We start from the raw sequence: 20,645 nt of genomic DNA, 5'->3' as shown, positions 1-20,645 counted from the left end.
GCATCCATCTGGCGCACAACACCCAATCTTCCAGGACTTGTCAGATGGTTCAGAGAGACAGCAAAAAAAAAACAAGTGCTTTGCTCATCGCTTGAAGGATGCAAGAAAATTCACTCCCAATTGTTTGATCTGCATTCTGCACAACTAGAAAACATCAACATTATTTTATGTCATAAGAGTTGAACATTCTGTCACCGGCCAATATATAATGTTTGCTCTTGTATTTATCCAATCTTTTATGAGTGTCTGGGAATTCTCTGAATATCCCTGAATGTAATTTGAACTACAAACACTTAACCAGAAATGACTCTTATAATATCAAATATGGTCCTGCTTGACTTTCAGTTGGTCTTAAAAATGTCATTTTGAGTTGTGATGAATGCATTTGTCCTTCATCATTTAGCCAATGTTTCTCTTTAAATGGGTATGTATTAATATTCTGCACATCCCTCCCACAGACTTAAGAAACTATTTACTCCAAGGAAATGACAACTTGTGTGGGATAAAAAGGATAAATCATTGACCTTCCTCTACTGACTAGAGGACAAATTGTAGTCAAATGGGGTCAAAGGAAATTGTTTGGCAGATCTGTTAACATATGCCCTCTAAAAGAGAAGTGTATTTTGTTAGCTCTACATTCAGAAAACACCATTTTGAACAGTTAGTCAAAACAATTGTTTGTTTAATAGTGTCTTTATCTGAACATTGAAATGTTAGTACATTTTTGACTGGATTTTCAGTAACATAATGTGATCATCTCTACTGGTCAACCATGGTTTAAAATCCTTTATAGCATTGCTACACAGTATGCACGCCTCAATGTGTATTGTACAAGAGCTTGTTTTTGGCTTCCATCAGCTTTTGCCTCAGTCCAATACCAAAGTTATCTGCAATATTGCATGAATTCTTCCAAACATTGCTCAGAAGCTGTCACCTTGCTCTGTGTTTCTTTAAAGTCAGCCATTCTCTTCCAAGTCACTGCAATTTTTTAATTGCTATAATGAGTCTGCATACTTACAATACAAGTATGGAAAAGTATCTTGAATATATAAATGTTGTAAGATGATGTTCATTCAATGTATTCAAAATATATAGTTCAATAAAGCTGTACATTTCTCAAGATTGCTATCTGATGATTGTCATTCATTAGGTCTACTACACATCCAGAGATTTACTCCAGGTCCAAGATATTCACAACACCTAGATGCTTGCTAAAGCTTTATCAGAGATCTCTCGGCCGGTCAGTTTTATCCTGGGATTATCCACCATCGCCTGTAGGAGTGTAGCCTAATACAGTCGGCCTATAGCCTAACGACGAATTTGGGAATAATATTTTGTGAGTGAAGACTGTTATGCAGCATAACTTAATACCCAAACTTGGCCTATATCAATACGGAAACCAGGGTTGTGTAACCTAGGTTTATAGCCAGTCGCATTTGTAACCAAATATATAATATTTTGTCTTAGCCAATTGGTGAAATGTGTGTTTTAAGTAAAGGTGTCTTATATATTGAGTTAGTATGACGCCCAAATTATTTTTCTCTTTGGTCACAGAAGGTGATCGCACCAAGAGAAAAGCTCTCCCTGTGGGCGACGGTAAAACAGAGAACCAGAGTCATAGTAAAACGTTTATAAATAAACGTTTTACTTCATTCACAGGCTTCTCCATCACTCTCCATTTATAGAGGGGCGCTACATCATTCGTGGGGGACAACATGTTTACTCTACACTTTTTAATATGGAACATAAACATATCATGTATCTATCCTGGTGTTATCATAAATATCTATCTAATCGTCTCCCATATTGATGACATCAGTGGTCGATTATTGTACCTTGGAGGAGATTCCATCACGAAACTCTGACTCGGCAAGTAAGGTCTGATTGTTTCCAAAATGGAAGCCCACAAGTCTACACGTGAACTTTTTACTGAAGCCGTGAAAGCAATCCTAGATACTTGGCCTGTTTTACAGGTATGTGAATACTTACTATATATAATACTATGAAGTTGGACATAGACATTTTTACAGTATTCGTTCAAAGTGAAGTAGCGTACTAAATGGAAATAACGTTACTGATCTGAACAAGCTAGACACGGCATGGCTAATGTTAGACCCCCCCCTCGGTTGCTGCTCCTTCATCTGGCAAGTAACGATTAGTACGTGTCCCTACCTACTACTAGTCATACGTTTTAACATTTGGATTTTGAAATGTTAGTGTGGCCTTATTCGACCTCTATAACTACGAGAATATTGTCGAACACGCAAACTTCACCGAGTGATGAAGGGACATCTGAGTGTTTGTGATGTTACATCGCTGGACATCATTTGGACGAGACAGTCGCCTCTACAGCGTTAGCTAGCTTACAACACAACTGAAACCATCGACATTGTATGTAGATGTTGTATGTGTGTATTGGTGTTTTTTTTTTTTATAAGGACACTGTGTTGTTTTTCCAGATAGCCGTCGATAATGGCTTTGGAGGCGCGTACAGCCAGCAGAAGGCGGACTGGATGGTGGACGTAGTCCAGCAATATTTTCACGACAACGGTAACCAGACCCACTCCATACCCCGAAACTGGTTTCATGATGCACCTGTGTCCTACAGTTCGTATTTGGTTGACTGTCATCATGCTCAATAATAATAACAACAATATTATTATGTTGCAGTTTTCTTTGAAGGTGTATTAAATTGAGATGTGTTTTACAGCCAATTTACAGGAGTATGAAGTGGAGGACTACATCGCTGACCTGATGGACAATGAGTTTGACACAGTGGTGGATGATGGAAGTTTACCGCAGGTGTGTTTGCGTTTCACAATCTTAACTTCCACTGTCAGTGGAGCAATCATATTATTTGTATACATGTTTTCTCTCTCTCGGAAAAATGCATATACAAACTGCTGTAGATTATTTCAGAGGTCAATATAGTACCATGGTTAGGATTATTTTTTTTATTTTTTACCACCATAATGTCCTGTAATTTTCCTATAATGTTTTACTGTTATCCACCCTCTTAAAAAAAAAAAAACTCCCTCACTTTTCTCTTACCAGATAGCACAGCAAATTTCCCGGATATTCACGCAATGTCAACAAGGAAAGCTGGTGGAGGTCAAAGACGAGCTAGCCAAACTTGCACAGAAAAAGAGTGCAGAGAGAGCCAAGGTCACACCTGCACCAACACCTGCTGATGAGGATGGAGCCAGTGAGGACGATGAAACAGAGGTAGGCCTACACAGGGCTCCTTTGTTGGGATGCATCTCAATAGTCTAAAGAGGCGTCATCTCCTTCATAAAACATTGCCTTCACCTGTCTTTCTTAATCAGATCAGTGTCAATGGAGAGGAGATGACGCCATATTTGACTATTGAGGTGCAACCCGATTCATTTCTGAAAGGGTCATATGTTGGTTATTTCAGCGAATAATGGCATATCTAATGTTAAAACGTAATATGTAATAATATATAAAATATATAATGTCATTCACAGTCCATGGAGTGTGAAGCAGCGACATCAAACTCCACAAGCACGGCACCCAAAAAGACACATCAGCCTCAACCTCCTCCACCGAAGTCACCTGAAGAAGAGGATGGCTGGACAGTGGTGCGCAAGAAGTGAGAGGATTTTGAGGAAGCGCTGAGTCTCTGGATTCTAATCCCTGAAACTGTTACCGTTTTTATATACGATCTCCCTATGGCAGCGATGTCATTCTTGGAGGATGGACTCATTTTAGCTGAGGCAAGCAAAAGACAGAGCGGACGACGGGGGCCAGTTCACCAGGTCAGCCTCAGAAAGGTCCGTATTACACCTATCAGATGAGAAAGCAGCCATCTTGTGTTGTACCACAATGATTTCCTTGGTGGTGTTCATTTAATGTACACTACTCTTAAATCGAGTAATGTGATATTTATGTTGCCCTATGCATTACGATGAGACCAATTGCCACAAAAGTCAGTCAGCAAAGGAAATGTCTACAATGTACAGTGTGTCAAAAGCTAAATATTATCAGCGCTGTATAACAGATATGAATTCATCCTATCCCATTAACATGGGTGTAAATAAAATTCTTGAATCTGGGTTTCCAAAAAAGATTTATTCAGAAGAACACAGGTTTGTAAGATCTCTGGTCTTTTCTTTCAGTCATAGTTTTCATACATTTTTATGTCCACAAAATAAGAAGCATTCCACACACAGTTTGGCGACATGTATAAAAAAAGTGAAGGCATATATTTTTTTTTGTTATTTTTTTTTTTTTGTCATTTTACATCTGGCATATCAAGGCACTATTTTAACATAAATATGTGACTCAGTACAATGAGAAGTAGATCATACATACATACATTTGAAAACAATCAAACTACAGATATCACCATCATCCTCCTGACCGTTTTACTTGTAAAAGCTGTTTAATAAATAAAAAAAAAAAAAGATCTGTAGATTTACTTACAGGTTATCGCTACTTATGTGCTCAGAGTAATGGAAACTTCAGTTTACTCATTTATATTAGCTAGATAAATACTCATACAATTCATTCAGAGATTCAGATTCCGTCTGGGGGTGATCATTCAGTACAGGGTTCGAACTACAAAGGGTTCCTTACAATTGAAGTGTCAATGTAGGGCACCTCTAGAAAGTCAAAAGTACTGTATCTATGTTGGGGGGGGGGGGGGGGGCCCCTAAGAGTCAATGTGTAATTGGAACCCTGGTTTGACCATCACGGTCCCCAGACCTACAGTAACAGAGTATGAACACGGTAACAGGTTAGACGCATGGTAGTGTGTTGTGTTGTACAGTCGTCTCGTTGCCTAGGAGCTGAGCCAGGGGTGGTGCAGACACTCCACTGCGGTGGCCCTCTTCTCGGGGGTGAGCTGCAGCATAGTCATGAGGAAGTCGCTGAACTGGGCCGCCTGCTCCAGGGGCCACTCGTACTTCTCCAGCAGCACCTCGAACAGACCCCACGGCTTCAGGTTGGCGATGTGCCTCAGCTCACCTTCACAAGGAGAACGCAACAATACAGGATAATGATACATTTAATGTCCCGGAAGACTTTTTTTAAAAACATTTTTTTTAATAGACACCCAGTACTGCTGTGTACAAAACAACACTAAATGACATACTCAAACTGTCATATGTACTACATCAAGCTTGCATTATGATGCTACAATACAAGTGAAATGTGGATTATTATAATATAATAATTATTATAATATAAAAGGGAGCCATGATCTTGCCATGGTCTTTCCTTTACATACAAGAAGCTTGTCATTGGTTGAGTACACCAGACTACCCTACGACGTCACTCTCCATTTCAACTGGTCACTTCTTTGGTGCCCCCTTGTGCATGTAATGTGCCACGTCACCTTTTGAGAATAGCCTACATTTTCGGGAAGAGTCGAGTTCGAGGAATAGCCCAGGGAAATATCTAATTTCATCCAGACGCATTGCAGATGAAATGGGCAAAAAAAATAGGATATTCACACGGTCTGACCTAGAAGCACATCATGTAATGGATAAAGCTCCTACTACTGTGACTCGTTGCGTTTTCCATACACGACACACGGCTTGTGTTTGGCATAACTGAAGCCCAGAGTGAGGGTGTAATGTTCAGGCTTACCTTGGCGATTGAAGTACTCTCGTGAGTATCTACCAGACAGGGCAAAGGAAGGAGGAATGGCCCCCAGTAACTCTATGACGTGGGCGATGTGATCTGTGGGTATAATCATCACAGTTAGACACAGAAACAGTGCAGTGTAAAAAGAGCTGTGTGTCAGTCGGTCGGAAATCTGCCACTCAGGCCAAATTCAGTTTCGAGTTCCAAACAGCAACATCCTCCCTGATCACCCCCATCCCGAAATGGACTTGGCAGTGTCAGACATTATCTGTGGAGATTCTGCACGCGCGCGTGATTTGAAGAGGCCTAGAACACCCCTGGCCAATCGCCCCTAGACACTCGATTTTAGAAAGTGCTTTTTGGGTAAATGATATTTCTTTCAAGGGATCCCATTCTCTGATCGCTACCGATGAAACAGTCATTACAACCATTAGGAAGCTTGAATGTTACATAATGCACCTTTAAGATAAAACAGTACAGTGTTAAGATATGCTGCAAATACTATTTGACTTAGTTGAAGTTATCATTACTCCTACACATTCAACATGATAATGATGAGGGGCAATGTGATCTGACAGAAGACGACAGTGCATCATATAATAACAGTTACACAGGAGTAAGATACAACATAATAATGGTATACCTGGTAAAATAGCATCGGCATCATAAGATATCCATCACCACCACCTACCATTTAACTAACATTCAACATCAACTCTCATCATTGTCAATTGTGTTTGTGTGCTGGATTTACCTTCATCTCTAGTGTAGTCCTCTCCTGAGTGGGGCTCAAACAGGTAGTCTCCTGTAGCCAACTCAAATGCCTGAAACAGAAACAAACACACCAGCTGTCAAGCTGTGGCCACGTTCTACTTTCATGTTTTAAGTGCAACATCCCTTTAAAGTAAGGGGGGGGAGGGGGTTGGGATTTGGGGGGAGGGGGGGGTTAGGCTATTTAGGGATGACAGCGGTTGCCAAGCAAAGTGTCATGGTGAGTTCACTTTCTACTGGCTGGGGGATTGAGGAAGACAACTGACCCAAAAGCACCACCCGTTACAGTGGGTGACGAGGCTAATTACTTACAAGGCAGGAGCCCATCTCCTGTTTCTGTAGTGTGAGGCAGCTTGATGTCCAAGTACACCCTCTGGACAGGACACTAGTCTGACACAGGGCCTTACACCCCCCCCCCCCCCCCCCCCCCAATCTATCTCCTTAATGCTGAGTACCAAGCAGAGAGGCATCGGGTCCCATTTTTAGTCTTTGATTTGACATGGCCGGGGATGGAACCCCCAACCTTCCGATCTCAGGGTAGGTTACTCTAACCATGGAGATAAACGGGGGTGAATGGCCAAGGAAGGAGAGAGAGAGGCTAGTACTCACCATGCAGGCTGTGCTCCAAATGTCAGCCGGCGTGCCGTACTCTGCCCCTATCAACACCTCCAGGGCTCGGTACTGTCGGGTCTGGATGTCTTCGGTGAAGTGCTTGTGCTGAGGACCACGTAGAGGGACGCGTCAACAACCAGGCCACGTATTCTCATATCCGCACACCAGCGGAGGCGGATGGAGGTAGAAAGTCGGAGGACGGGCTCATTGGAATGCATGGAATGGAATCCAACACGAGCGTGTTTCTCTGATTTCTTCTACCTCCACCCGTCTTCCACTGCCACAACATCTCAACTTGTCTCCAAGTCCAGGCTAGCATGACTACTGCTGGGAACTAGATTCAATCGAGTGGAATTGAGTTGAACTGAATACGATGAGGCTGGCAGAGTGCCAGTTCCCTCAGGCACAAAGAGGATTCAGTAAGTAGGTATGTGAACGCTTGTTTTTCTGCTGAAACAACAAATGTGGGGAAAGCAGACACTTACCACCCAGCAGGCGTTTCCCAGGTCTGCAATCTTGATGCGGATTTTGTCGGCATTCTGTGGCTCCAGCGGGTTGACCAGGAAATCTGCTGAGCTGAACACTAGAGTAACGCAGAGACAGAGAGAAAAAAAAAAAGAAGACATGTTCCAATTTCGCTCATGAATCACAAATCGCAAAATCGGAAGAAAGTTGTGCTCACACAACTACAGAGAAGTGCTGCCTTAAAAGAAAATATTGTAGGTGAGATGCGACCATAGAAATATTATTTCAAAAAATACTAAGACTTTAAAAAGTTTGAAATGTTAAAAACACAGGGACGGAAAGCAAAAGAAAGGCAGGGCCCCAGTGAGATACTGACTGCTGGGGGAGAGCTGGCTGTCCCTCCCCGTGGAGTAGCCTGACAGGGTGGACAGTGCTGACTCGGAGGTGGCTGACAGGATGGAGCCGGACATCTCTGACAGGCCTGACAGGCCCGACCCAGGGCTGGAGAACCGCAGCAGGGGGTGACTGCCGGCGCCGCCCACGCCGTTAAAGCTCTCCTCCAGCCATGACGAGCCACCAGACTCTGGACTGGCCTTGGTGTTGGATGAGCCGCGCGGCGGGCAGCAGTTACCATTACCGTTACCGTTCCCGTTCACCGCAGAGGAGCCTGAGGAGGACATTCAAGAGAAAAAAAAACTAAAAACTTGATTGATCGTTAAAGGGGCCATTTAAAAAGCCATAGCCAGATGACGATGCTGTTATGGACATCTAGAATCAACATTAACCAGTGTTTCAATTAAGATGACATGACAAATCGATGGACAGTACAATCAAAACACCTTCAAATAGGGTGTGATTTGTTTACTCATAACAATAAATCGTAAATCGCATCGATTTCTATAATGTAGCGTGGTTTGATGCTACTCACGGTTAGCCGGTCTGCCTGTGTCCCCTCCGTCCTCCTGTTCCCAGGGGGTCCTGAGGGGGTTGGAGCCCGTCCCTGACCCAGGTCCAGAGGGGTCTGGTAGGGACACCCCATCCAGCTCCTCCATCTTCTGCAGGTCCACCAGTCTCTCCTCCAGCAGACGCTGCTGCCTCTTGGCCTTCCTCTTCAACTTCTTCTTCTTGTTCTTGGTGACCTTGCCCGTCTAGACACACACGCGCGCACACACACACATACATACATACAGACACACGCACACGATGGAGATGGATACAAGGGGTCAGGCAAGGGCATCTGTCTGAGAATGTGTTTCAAGTCCAAGTCATGATGCCAGATTGACAATTTGATGCTGGCAGACAACACTAATAATGAAAGCTACAAATGATCCCACTGGACAGTATAAACAGACTCTAGCATACTGAAAACAACATTCAAGCAAAACAGTGCAAAGGTTGAAGAAAGGTGGTAACGAACTACCAACGTGGAAACATTTAAACAAGGAGGAAACCATTGTCGCACGCACGCATGCCTCCCTCAAAACAACTGGTACCCAGGCTCAGACAAAACAGGGATTCGCTTCAATTAATGTTCTAATAATAGAACAGCGGAGCTAAAATGGAGCACACCCGTACCCACCAAATGATAGGGCGTAATTCTAGTTCACATGACAACCTCTACAGATGCTACGCATCGTTACTGTCACTTCCACCATGGAACCGCATTCACCCCCCCCCCCTCCCAAACAAACTGTCAGAAACGTTGTTGATTTTGAACGTACATAACATAAAGCCATGTTTACTGACAAAACAGCACTTGGAACAGTCGTTAAAACTCGACACCACTCCAGCTCGGTCTATACTGACCACTTGCTACTTCTATATTTGGAGCTGCAGTAGGTTGCTGCCATCTTCTCCACTCTCTCCTGTAGGGGGTTTCCGAGACTGTCCACCCCCCCCACACCCCTCCCTTCGACTTCCATCTGATCCCAGTGTCCCTCTCACAGCTGACCTGGTGAACTGGCCCCCGGTCGTCTGCTCTGACCTGGCTTTCTTGCGCTCAGCGACTGCCTACCTCTTGCTAGGCTAGCGCTGCTGACACAGCCAACGTGAGCCTGTCAGCCACGCCTGGAATTTGAGGAAGGGCCAACTGTACCCTGAGGGATCTGATGGCACGCAGTTTTCCAAGTGAATAACAGTGATGCAGGGAGTGAGGGGAGGAGCACACGCTAGACATCAGAAGTCTTTGAGGACGCTTTCTTTTTCCACACAGGTTTTGTTATTCTAGATCTGTATGACAATTAACACAATTCTTGTGTGTTGACTGATGTCTATTAAGACTGGGGGTAAACTGTCAACATATTAAATGTTGTCTTCTACCGCCAATCCTGTGATGCTTCATTAAATTGTTACCAGCTGAATGCATAATTCAAAGCACTGAGAACAGTGGGTTCATTGAGCATTGGAAGAACTGCATTTTAAAGCCATCTTTGTAAGTCGACACCGGAGATAAATCAAGAGGGAAAACATGATACGCTTTCACCTGCTGCAAGGTCATTACCCATTTCAAATATGAATCGCTAATCTGTTAATCCCACTGAAATAATTTCATAATGAGAGACCGGAGATAAGAAGAACAGAGGTTAACACAAAACAGGAACAAACAAGGTTCTGCAGAGAGAACACAGAGAGCAGCCAATTAAACTATTTGAGACACCAAAGAGATTTCTACCCCTTTCCACAAAACAATTTAAAATGATAATCTAATTTGTGTTGTTGGAAAGCAGCAGGTGGCATAAAATAATTAAACTGTCAGTCATGGGACCCTGTGTACTGACACAGATAGTTACCGAAGATACGATTACTGAATGGGCAAGAACCTCTACTCTTTATTTGTGTCTGATGATGCAGGCCGTGTTCCCTTTTCAAAAACCAACTTTCCTATTTTCTAACTTGGGAATTCTGTAAACAGTAAAGAAAAACTCATGCAACACTGCATACTTGCAAAAGTCACAGCGTTCAGTGAGTGTTTAAGATACACACACCACTCCAGGCGGACATCATCACAGTTAGAAAATCGCTAGGCAAGATGCTCACACATCACACAGAAACTGAGGTGAGTTATATCATTAGTGGTTATAATCAATGTTAAGCATTGTTCACCATAGGTGATTCATTTCTTAGAGTGTGCAATATTAAGACTATCCCTTCTGTGGCAGCAGACAACTCAAACATACCTGATTCTCCCTTGGAGCGGTGCTAACTGCCATCAGAACAGAAGGGAGAGGGAGGGAGGGAGGGAGGGAGGAGGGCGGGAGGGAGGGATAGTAAACCGGAATGATCACAAAAACAGACACACAAGAAAAACAGGACAAAAGTTAGAAAACCAAATAGAGACAGAAGAAATGACGATGACCAGATTTGATACCAGAGAGTAAGCCAGAGATGAAAGATAGAGATAGAGAGACAGATAGCTAAAACATGCAAAAACACACCACAGATTCAAAAATCTAACCACATTCTACAGAATTTGAGAGAGAGAGCTTAGGCTTAAATCAAAGTGAAGATAGATGTGCTTGCAGAAGTACACGTGTGACAGTGAAGTCAGAAATGTGTCAGGCTGAATTCATCAGATTGAGAATCATTACAGCTCATAGTACACAGACACACTAGAAAAACTGACAAGATGTCCCTAATATAATCCTAATAATAACAACCAACCGTCATTTACATCAAACAAATGGAATAACATTATGTTCTTCCTTGCGAAACTGAATTTATTGAAAGCTATGGAAACTAGAACAGCTTACTTGAAATCATAGACCTCTATGACAAGCCCACAACACCAACTGTCATCATGTACCATCCTAATGAGCCAATAAGACTCACCAGAGGAGCCTGAGGGGGGTGGGGCTCCAGACTGTTGCCACATGGTAGCCTCAGCAGCCAATCGTCTGATGTAAACCTCATCCACGTCCAATAGGATGTTCTCGGGCTTGATGTCTGTGTGAATGATCTTGCATTTGGTGTGCAGATAGTCTAGACCCTGGAGGACCTGGGAGAGGAGGGAGACAGAACCACTCTTACCCGATGTTCAGACCAGAATCATTGACATAGTTAAGAGAACATGTGTATGTTTAAACATGTTATAAACGGAGAAGGATCTGCGTCCCACCTGTCTGAGGATGCTCTTCACACAGACCAGGGGCAGGCCCATGTAGTTGGACTTGATGATCCACTTGAGCAGCTGGTGCCCCAGGACCTCCAGGACCATACACACGTCTGACACACACGTAGGTTAAGGAAGAGGCTTCACTCAAACCCTGTTTACACAGAAGCATTTCCTGGCACTGTTGTGGAAACGGAGCTGGGACAGGACCTGAAGCTTAAAGGGACGGTTCAGCTTATTTTCATGTTCAGGTGAAATATCATCTTACCATGAGTTCTCATAGGTCAGTAGTGAAAGCTTCTCCGGTTCTCTGTTCTCCGGTTCTCTGCACAGCGCCCTTTCCAATAGACAGGATTCTGATGCCACTTAGTTTAGCATTGTTAAACTTACAAGACAAAATCTCCTCAAAGAAACTTCAAACATAGTTATATATACAATACTATATACCAGACGAACCTGTACATTTTATTGTAGGAAATAGGCTGAAACATCCCTTTTATCTTCTGAGGGGGTGAGAGAAACACCGAGATTTGTGGAGAGAGGGAAGAGGATGAGAAATTTCCAGTTTTCCAGACACCTTCAAAGTTCAAGGGTCATCATCATACAGTGTGGTGTATAGAACAGAAAGGATACGGACTCCATTGACTCCAGATATCTTGAAGTCGTCAATTAGCTGTACAATGGTCTCTCTTTTGGGATCAGTTGGGTCACTGTCTCGCACCTAAGGGGCACAGAAATGTTGGTTCAAATCAGAAGCATGAGTGAGCGTTTGCTCTGAGATTGTGTTAGAATGCATTCCACAGCGCTTCCCCAGAGTGTTGAGCTAGCAAACTAACCAAGTAGCACAGTGACAACTGAAGAAAATGAAGACGTCAATAAATTTCACAGTACAACAAATGTAATTTGTTTTAGACGGTGCCCCTTGGGCTTGTAGTCATTTATTGAGTTCCATCTGTGATTCTGTTGATCTCGTCTTCTCTTGTCTGAGGGAGAGGAGAGGAATGAAAATGCGCTTACACATCTTAGCAGTTTGATCTCATCCAGAGCGGTCTCTGTGTAGTGCTGGGCGCTCTTCACCACCTTCAGGGCCACAAAGCGCTTCCTCCTGGATTCAAAACACAAACACACAAATAATGCAGTGACTTTGTGTTTTAGGTTAATTATGCTAACAGTTAGCCGTTAGTGACAGCGCCCAGAGAAACAGAACCAAAGTGTGGATTGAAGTCTGTCCGTACATAGACTTGTATGTCCAGGACCTGGACTAAGACTTAAGAGTCAATTATCATTAATGTCATCTTAAGCAGCGTATTACAGATTGGCACCGTTATGATCAGCACTGGAAATCAATAGTACTTACTGCAGGTCCCAGCACAGCCATACGGTGGAGAAGTGACCCCAACCAAGCTTCCTGACCACATGGTAGCGACCATTGAACAAGTCTCCGATCTTCACTGGGTAGTACCCACCTGAAACGTACACAGGTTGAATCTCAAAAGCCTTTCCTTGGTTGCTCGAGTCCTCTCTCTTCACCTCCTTCTCAAAAAACACATTGGAGGGGAAGGTCTGAGGGGACCAAACCCAAGATGTTCTCTTTCAATGACTTTTAATATGGAGGAGGAGGAGGAGGAGGATAGAGGACACAAGGGATCATACAGAAATACTCAAGTTCTTGACATACAATCACACAGCGTTTGCCTTTGTTATCGTAACCACCAATACAACAAGTTCTGTAGGGCTATCTATGAGCTATACTGCCAAATTTCCAAACTGCCACACTATCAACACAACATAAGGGTCTTTGGCCATCTTGGACCTCTACAGCCATTTTCACCTGCTGCCGTTTAACTGCATCAACCCATTGTGTGGATTCAACCAGAGCCATGAAAATATCTATCTGTAAATGTATACATGGCTCTGAATGGGTCGGTTTGAGAGTGATGTTTGCACCTCTCCTTTTTTTTCTTGTATAGCTCCGCCACCACCCCCCTCTTCTGAGGACTTTTACTCATTTAATTACTGAATAATTCAACATAATTGTGATAAACATAAGCATGATAAAAAGGGACACTACTTTAAAAGGTCAGTACATGTAACATGTCCTCCTACTCCTCTAATTCACCAGTGTCCCACCCCACCCTCCCACCCTCCCTCCATTGGTCTATTTCGTCCAGATATTATGAAACGTTTGTACCTTTACAATAATCTGTTGGATCCTCCTGTTCTTCATCGTCTGACCCGAGCAACTCTGGAGGGGGAGGAGTGAAGTCTGGAGGTGGGGGGCTCAGAGCCTTTGGGGGTGTCTGGGTCTGAGGTGGGGGGGCCAACAATGTTGCAGGTGGCGTAGTGGAGAAGATAGGTGGTAAACCCAGTGAGGGGGCGATGGTAGTGGAGGACAAAGCCTCTGGAGAGGACAGTATGTCAGTTAATATGTCAGCAGTGGTAGTTGCTCGTGGTATAGGTAGGGAGTAGGAGAGTGGAGCAGGGGGATGGAGAGCTGGCGGGCTCTGGGAGAAGTTGAGAGGGGAAGGGAGTTGGAGGTCCCGGGGGCTTTGGGATAAGTTATGGGGAGGGGGAGGTTGGAGGACTGGGGGGCTTTGGGACAGGTTGAGGGGGGGAGGAGGTTGGCGGTCTGGGGGGCTTTGGGAGAAGTTGAGAGGGGAAGGGAGTTGGAGGTCCCGGGAGGTTTTCGACGGTTTGAGGGGGGGAGGAGGTTGGCGGTCTGGGGGGCTTTGGGACAGGTTGAGAGTGGGAGGAGGTTGGAGGTCTGGGGGGCTTTGGGACAGGTTGAGAGGGGCCGGGGATTGGAAATTGGGCGGGGTCTGGGACAGGTTGAAGTGAGGAGGAGGTTGGAGGTCAGGGGGGCTTCGGGAGAGTGGAGGGGTTGGAGGGGTCTTGGGTGGAGTCGCAGGCCTATGGATGGTCAGGATGTGACAGATTTCATCAGCGGTGGGAATCTGGGACCTGAAACAAACACAATACAACACAACAGAACAATCAACTGTCAGTTAAAACCTGTGCTGTTCACATGAACTGTCTCTGCATCAGGTAATGCTACAGTATATGACTTATTTAGGAAGGAGAAAGAAATAGCTTTTCCCAAACAATACAGTAACAACCATCAAGTTTCTATCTTTCTATTAAATAGACATAACAGTGTTGTCCGAATTCCACTAGAGCAACTAAACCACTGACTTGTCATTCAGCAACTGAAATACTGCGGTTTTCTAGTCAACAAGAAGCCTGTGTGTCTGACCAAAGACAATAAGGGGTTTGTGTTCTTTAATGAGTGAGTCTAGCACCAAATTAGATTGAAATCCAGAGAGCCATGTCTGAAATTCATTGGTGGATTATGTAATTACCATGAGATAATGTTAGTCGAAGTCGTGCACTCCCCCTCCCCATATATAAACTTGTATGACTTGTATGGTCCCCTGTGATGATGGATTTCTGACATGAGTGAGTGAGATGTGCATTGTTGAGGTTTGCCAGGGTTAAATTAAAATAGGCACAGAGGGAGGGAGGAGGGGAGGGAGGCATGAGTCAATGTGCTTATCTGGAGAGGTGAGTCGCTCCACCGCTCCTGTATATTTTTAGCTCATACACACACAGACAGAAACCCAGCCGCAGGATCTTGAACATGCTCTGTTGTATTACGCATAGATGTCGGTCTGTCAGGAATAGAAATAACATAGCACTCACCCAATCTCCAAAGTGGCAATGTCTTCACCAGATGCTTTGCGATGTTTCTTGCCTTTCTTCTTGTGTTTCTTGCCGTGGCTGCTATGCGGGATATTGTTACCGCCGGACACTGCTGTCGTGAACAGTGAATACATCAAGATAGCGTACCGCTAGCACGGCGCAGCCAGGACTGCAGCCCGCACCACACGCATGGAAAATCAGCTGGCCAGATTAGCTACTATGCTACACTCGGGGGGGTTTACAGTTTACAGCAATGTCATGAATAGCTACACAAGCAAAATAGATTGACATGCATAAAGCTACATAGAAACTGTACTGGAAAACATATTGCCACCGAAATGATTTCTAATATTAGCTTGCTAAACTGACAGCTGCCAACTCGTCAGTCTATATGGGATAGCAGCATGCTAACGTTATCGTGCGCCGCCTGCCAGACAGCAAGCTAGTTAGCCTGGCTGGCTTCCTAATGCTACGGTTGTATGCAATGACAGAAATCTATTACAACTCGACGACGGGACGAAGAAGTCACTGCTATTACAATTACCTTTGACATTCACATCGTGTTCGAACGTACAAAACCTAATATCGGCGTGTTTAAAACTCTCACCGTTTATCGATATCATCAGGGCAGCTGTCACCGCGCACACTGGCTGGATTTTGGTTCGCGCATGCGCTGTGGTGTTGTGTGCTAGATTTTCGGAGCAGTGGCAGGGCAGTGGTCAGAGGATATGTCTGGAGAATCCAGAGGTAGTACACAACAACTCACATAATCCTCACTTTGGCACGCCAATATTGTCAGTTGTCATCTGCCTTTCACAGTTATTGAGTTGTGTGTGTGTGTGTCTGTGTGTGCCACAAGTGTTATTATGTAACCTTGCAATGATATACAAATCATACACACAAAGACTAAGCAATGTTAAAATTATAACTTTATTTTCCCCCATACAAATTCTCATTTGATTACTGACTCATTTTGGCTCCCCATTTCTCATGTAACAATAAAGAGCAATTCCATCAAAGTTGAGAGAAAGAACTGATTCTCTTCACAATATATACAGGCACATATACACATTTGTTAGCAAACTATACACAATACAAATACAAAAGAGTGAAAAACATAAGGCTGGGTTTCAGCTCTCTTTAACTCCCGATTCCATTTTACAAATCACTGTAAATTGCTTTCCCTTGTATAAAAAAAACATTTAAGTTTTGTTATTGTTTATCTGACAGAGACCTTCCCATCAAAATACACACAATGCCCTCAGGCATTCTGGGGGCTTGAGTTGTCCATGTTCCAGAATATGAGTATTATTACAAAACTGTACAAGTAGCATAACTGAGTCAGGAAACAAATTGAACAACACAATGAGGAATTAGTTTAAATGGACCTTCTATCCTCTCAGAGAAAAGGGTTTGTGACAGAAGTTTTGTCAATGGTTTTTTAGTTTTTTTTTACTGTCATGCAGAAGATCTTGCAAAGTTGCAAACATACTCATATACATACTCACACTCAGCATTATGTGCTCTGATTGTAAGCTAAAAGAATCAGGCATTTGTTAAAACACACAACCAGACACAATAAAATCACTCACATGCAAAATCTATCTCTTATTAAAACCACAACTACGGGCAAGAACACAGGCTCAGAAACGAACAGGCAAATATCAACATAAGCACACATACTGTACTAGCAGGTATAGACGTTTGGGAACTGCCTCAGTAGACATTTATCTTAAGAACCTCGGAAGCTTCAAACAAAACAGAAAATAAATACTGCTGCGAACGTGAATAAATACATTGTGGGTGTGTATTAACAAAAAGACTTGATTTATAAGCGTACTTGTGAATATTAAATTGAAAGACACACAGTGATGTAATGGTGCCATATATTACATACGGTACGATATCTTCAGCTTTCAGTGTTTTCTTTTTTAAGGTGCCACCGGTGGGCCACATAAAATGACACAAATGCCCAGAAATACAGTAACTATTTCACTTTTTCCAACATACACAGCCACTATAGACTTGACACAAATGGCACAGTCTAGTCAGGAAAAAACCTCCTTTTAACTCAAGTCATTCACACTATCAAGGAGCTCTATAAGTAAGAAACAATCCAGAGATATTGACACAAAGTGCTGGGGGGGAGGGTGTGTGTGTGTGTGTGTGTGGGGGGGGGGGGGGGGGGTCAAAACGAATCAAGATAGCCATTCAACAATTAACTACACACAAACTTTACAATCCCCAAGATAAATACTTAAAATGATCTCTATGTACACTAACGTTGGCATCCATCAAACCAAGAGCTGGATCAATGTCAGAGACGCTGTCTGTCTTCTAGTAACCATGAGAGGTTCATAAGGAATTATGTCAATACTGAAGATGTGGGGTAGAAGAGCCCTGAATGAGCCATCTGAGAGAAACACTACAGTTATTTCCAGTTAACACCTCAGTACAGTGTCAGCCATTCAGATTATGGGCTGGTTTTCCAGACACAGATTAAGACTAGTCCTGGACTAACACTTTCAATGGAAAATTTCAATGGATGCTCTCTAGGACTAGGCTTAATCTTTGTCCGGAAAACTGGCCCTATGCAACTATATGGTCTCAGCTTTGTCAGCAGCCTAATACATGAAATAGTGAAACAGAGAGGATCCATGGAAGATTACCTCAAGATACTGAATTACGTCTTTACAAATCCCACAGTACATATTCTAAAACAAGTTTGCCACTTCTTTCATTTGGCAAACGAGTTCCAACTTCTACATTTTACATTGGTAGTCGTTTTAAGTTAAAAGAAGGCACATATGGTTGTCTGTTATGTATAAATAAGCACTATTTACAGTGAATAAGTTAGTTTCTATACAGTGTCTGTGCGGCATTATGTCCTGCTAACCGAACGCAGCTGGTTTTCAAATTACTGTTTGTTTTGAAGTTACAAAACCTGTTCAACTCCCCCCCCTACCTCCCCCACACACACACTTATGAGGACACCTGGCATTGTCTGTTCAAACAATTAGCCCCCCCCCATTTATTACAGTCACTGGTAGTTTCCCTGACAGACTTCTTATTGCTTTGCATTCTCTGCCTATTATTTGGCCTAAATATATTAAACCGTTAATTTGGTATAACTTTGATTATGTCAAGAGGAGATAGGACTCCTAAGACTCAATTAGTTTTAGGGTTTTAACAGCAGATTGTGTTGTTCATCAAACTATACTTTCTACATCCACCACTTGAAGAATGGTTTAGACCCCACATGAGACGAAATGCACGTTATGGGAACATGTAACATTCCTGTTTTCTGCAGTAAAGAGTGACTCATTTACATAGTAAACACTTATTTGGCACTTGTGCTCACAGTGACCATCTATAAGCAAATGTTGGAAAGGAAAAACATATAAAATATGTCTACAGTGATACGGAGGTCAACACAATAACACATTTCTTTGCCACAAAACAAACAAATGAGAAGGGGGAAACATTAAGACATAACACACCTAAACGTCACCGGTATTCAAAGATACAGAGAGACACTCCTAATGCTGGAGAGGCTACTGTTCAAGAGTGATTTAGCAAAACTCGATTTCTTGACCTTTTTCCGATGTTTCGGGATATGTAGGTCCAGTACTAACAACCCGAATTCACACTACAGAGCCGAACTGAGCTGAGCTGAGCTGGGCTGGCTTGGTTACTCATCCACCGTAGTTGCTGAAACAGTGCTGGAAAGGAAAATGTGAAAATTGAAATATACAAGTCAGCACAGTTTGGTTTTGAGTCAGCCCTGTTGTGTGTAAAGTCCCTTAGAGTCCCTGTTGTGAGTGGAGACTATGGCAGTAGTGCTGCTCAACCTGAACTGATACGAGACAAGACTGTCTCTACAACTGCGGCATCAGCTTATTACAGCACAATAACCATCACTTCACTCCTATAGAACTCTGGTAACTGCCCAGTATATTGAGAAGAGGTTGATATGATCAAATAAGAGTTTCGCATACTGTGTCACTGCGATTCAGATTCCCGACGTACAGGATGCACAGGATAAAAGGCCCATGAATTGCATACAGGTATACAGACAAAAGCGCATGCACGCTCGCGCACGCACACACGTGCACACACACACACACACACACACAGACACACAATGAAATGATCAGACAGACACACACACACACACACAGCACAGATGCATCCAAGGTACGCACAATGGAAGCGAAACGTTCCTCTGCGTTGATTTGTGATCTTACAATCTAATTTAAAAAAGGCCTGCAGCTAAGCTCCCTCGCCATATCGTTTTTGGAAAAATTCATTCCCAAAACTATTTCCATTTCCCTTTGATCATACTGTCATTTCAACCCTCAACAAGAGTGGATTTCAACAAAAAGAACAAAAGAACGGTTGTAGAATGGTTGTAGAAAGGTTGTAGAAAGATTGGATCTCCAGTGTTTGGTTTTCTTGCTTTACAGCCAGTGATTGAGTCTCGCACTAACAGGCAGTTCAGTGGTTCGAGTGGCGTCTTTCCCATGGTAGCCCTCTTATGTCAAAGACAAAGTCCAGGGGTCAAGGGTCATCGAGGTCACAGGTCAGTGACTTTGTTCTCCACCAGGGCGGCGACCTGCTGCAGGCGGTAGGCCAGCTGCATCTTCTGACCCGCTGCGTCCTCCTCCAGAGACATGATGATCTGAAGGGACAAAGTTGAGAGAAGTCATGATGAGGAATAAATAATATGAGTGTTCTTGTGAATACTGCAACTAATAATCATCATGGGAGACTAACTATAGTTAGATTAGATAGGATGGATACATTTGTGTGTGTGTGTGTGTGTGTGTGTGCGCGCGCGTGTGTGTGGCAGAATCTCCTACCTGATCGTAGTACTTGTTGATGTACTTGTAGAGCTCATGCAGAGCCACCAAACTGTTCATCTCTGATGCAAAGCTCTACAATAACAAGATGTGGGTCAAAAAACAAAACATCATTGAGATCACTACCAAGATCACTACTACACATCTTAACCCCCACTACTCCCCTGTAAAAGTTTCTCTCCTGTTAATAATAATAATAAAAAATCCTTCTTCTAGCATTGTGACTGCCTATGGCCCCTGGTCTGAGCATTGATTACTTTATCTTATGATGACTGATGGATAGATGATTCACTTACTTAAACAAATGTATTTGTTGTAAGTCGCTTTGGATAAAGGCGTCTGCTAAATGCCATAAATGTAATGTAAATGTAATCTATGTACAGCAAGTACATTGTTCACCTTGTCAAGGTAACCTCACATTCGACCTCTGACATAAACACCCTAGTGAATAGGATCTCAAAGCCGAGTCGATCTCAAAGTTCTCCCTCTTACTTTGGGTGTCCAGAAAGGCGCTACAT

The 20,645-nt window shown here is 43.2% G+C and overlaps 3 protein-coding genes across 8 annotated transcripts in view; 1 reads left to right on the top strand and 2 right to left on the bottom strand.

Moving 5' to 3' along the window:
• Nucleotides 1–1,895: 1,895 nt before the first annotated feature.
• tsr2 (TSR2 ribosome maturation factor) lies at nt 1,896–4,705 on the top strand (the record flags this gene model as incomplete). The annotated part of the gene is made up of 5 exons (XM_083674883.1): nt 1,896–1,973; nt 2,460–2,550; nt 2,711–2,802; nt 3,055–3,225; nt 3,489–4,705. 5 exons carry the CDS (start codon nt 1,896–1,898, stop codon nt 3,615–3,617), a joined length of 561 nt encoding a protein of 186 aa, XP_083531009.1. The 3' UTR covers nt 3,618–4,705.
• Nucleotides 4,706–4,793: 88 nt separating this feature from the next.
• On the bottom strand, nt 4,794–15,915 carry srpk3 (SRSF protein kinase 3). 3 transcript variants are annotated; one of them, XM_083674875.1, is made up of 16 exons: nt 15,873–15,915; nt 15,266–15,374; nt 13,758–14,527; nt 12,924–13,032; nt 12,584–12,671; nt 12,200–12,287; nt 11,573–11,679; nt 11,287–11,452; nt 10,635–10,660; nt 8,387–8,606; nt 7,835–8,125; nt 7,479–7,576; nt 6,991–7,098; nt 6,365–6,434; nt 5,614–5,706; nt 4,794–4,989 (listed from the first exon to the last, which is right to left on the bottom strand). In XM_083674875.1, exons 1-16 carry the CDS (start codon nt 15,886–15,888, stop codon nt 4,805–4,807), a joined length of 2,544 nt encoding a protein of 847 aa, XP_083531001.1. In that variant the 5' UTR covers nt 15,889–15,915; the 3' UTR covers nt 4,794–4,804. The 3 variants fall into 3 exon arrangements, with proteins under 3 accessions (XP_083531001.1, XP_083531000.1, XP_083530999.1); XM_083674874.1 differs by having other exon boundaries at nt 15,266–15,377; nt 15,873–15,903; XM_083674873.1 differs by lacking the exon at nt 15,873–15,915 and having other exon boundaries at nt 15,266–15,562.
• Nucleotides 15,916–16,176: 261 nt separating this feature from the next.
• The window catches only part of plxnb3 (plexin B3), a 51,606-nt gene continuing 47,137 nt past the window's right edge, over nt 16,177–20,645 (bottom strand). For all 4 annotated transcript variants that reach the window (XM_083674868.1, XM_083674870.1, XM_083674871.1 and 1 more), the window contains 2 exons: nt 20,128–20,202; nt 16,177–19,946 (listed from right to left, as the gene is read on the bottom strand). In XM_083674868.1, coding sequence (XP_083530994.1) covers nt 19,842–19,946; nt 20,128–20,202 — 180 coding nt within the window. In that variant the 3' untranslated portion in view covers nt 16,177–19,841. The remainder of the gene's footprint in view (nt 19,947–20,127; nt 20,203–20,645) is intronic.

This window comes from Argentina silus (assembly GCF_951799395.1).
Source record: "Argentina silus genome assembly, chromosome: 8".
In the NCBI taxonomy this organism is placed as follows: domain Eukaryota; kingdom Metazoa; phylum Chordata; class Actinopteri; order Argentiniformes; family Argentinidae; genus Argentina; species Argentina silus.
Note: the sequence above shows the minus strand (reverse complement) of the source record. Positions and strands in the feature narration are given on the sequence as shown.

What these genes read in the sequence shown, in the direction of transcription:
- srpk3 (XM_083674873.1), bottom strand. Translation starts at nt 15,399, where the DNA reads ATGTATTCACTGTTCACGACAGCAGTGTCCGGCGGTAACAATATCCCG. An exon ending in AGATCAAACTGCTAAGATGT is followed by an intron (nt 12,288 to 12,583) that starts GTAAGCGCATTT and finishes TGTGCCCCTTAG; the next exon opens with GTGCGAGACAGTGACCCAAC. An exon ending in ATCTGGAGTCAATGGAGTCC is followed by an intron (nt 11,680 to 12,199) that starts GTATCCTTTCTG and finishes CGTGTGTGTCAG; the next exon opens with ACGTGTGTATGGTCCTGGAG.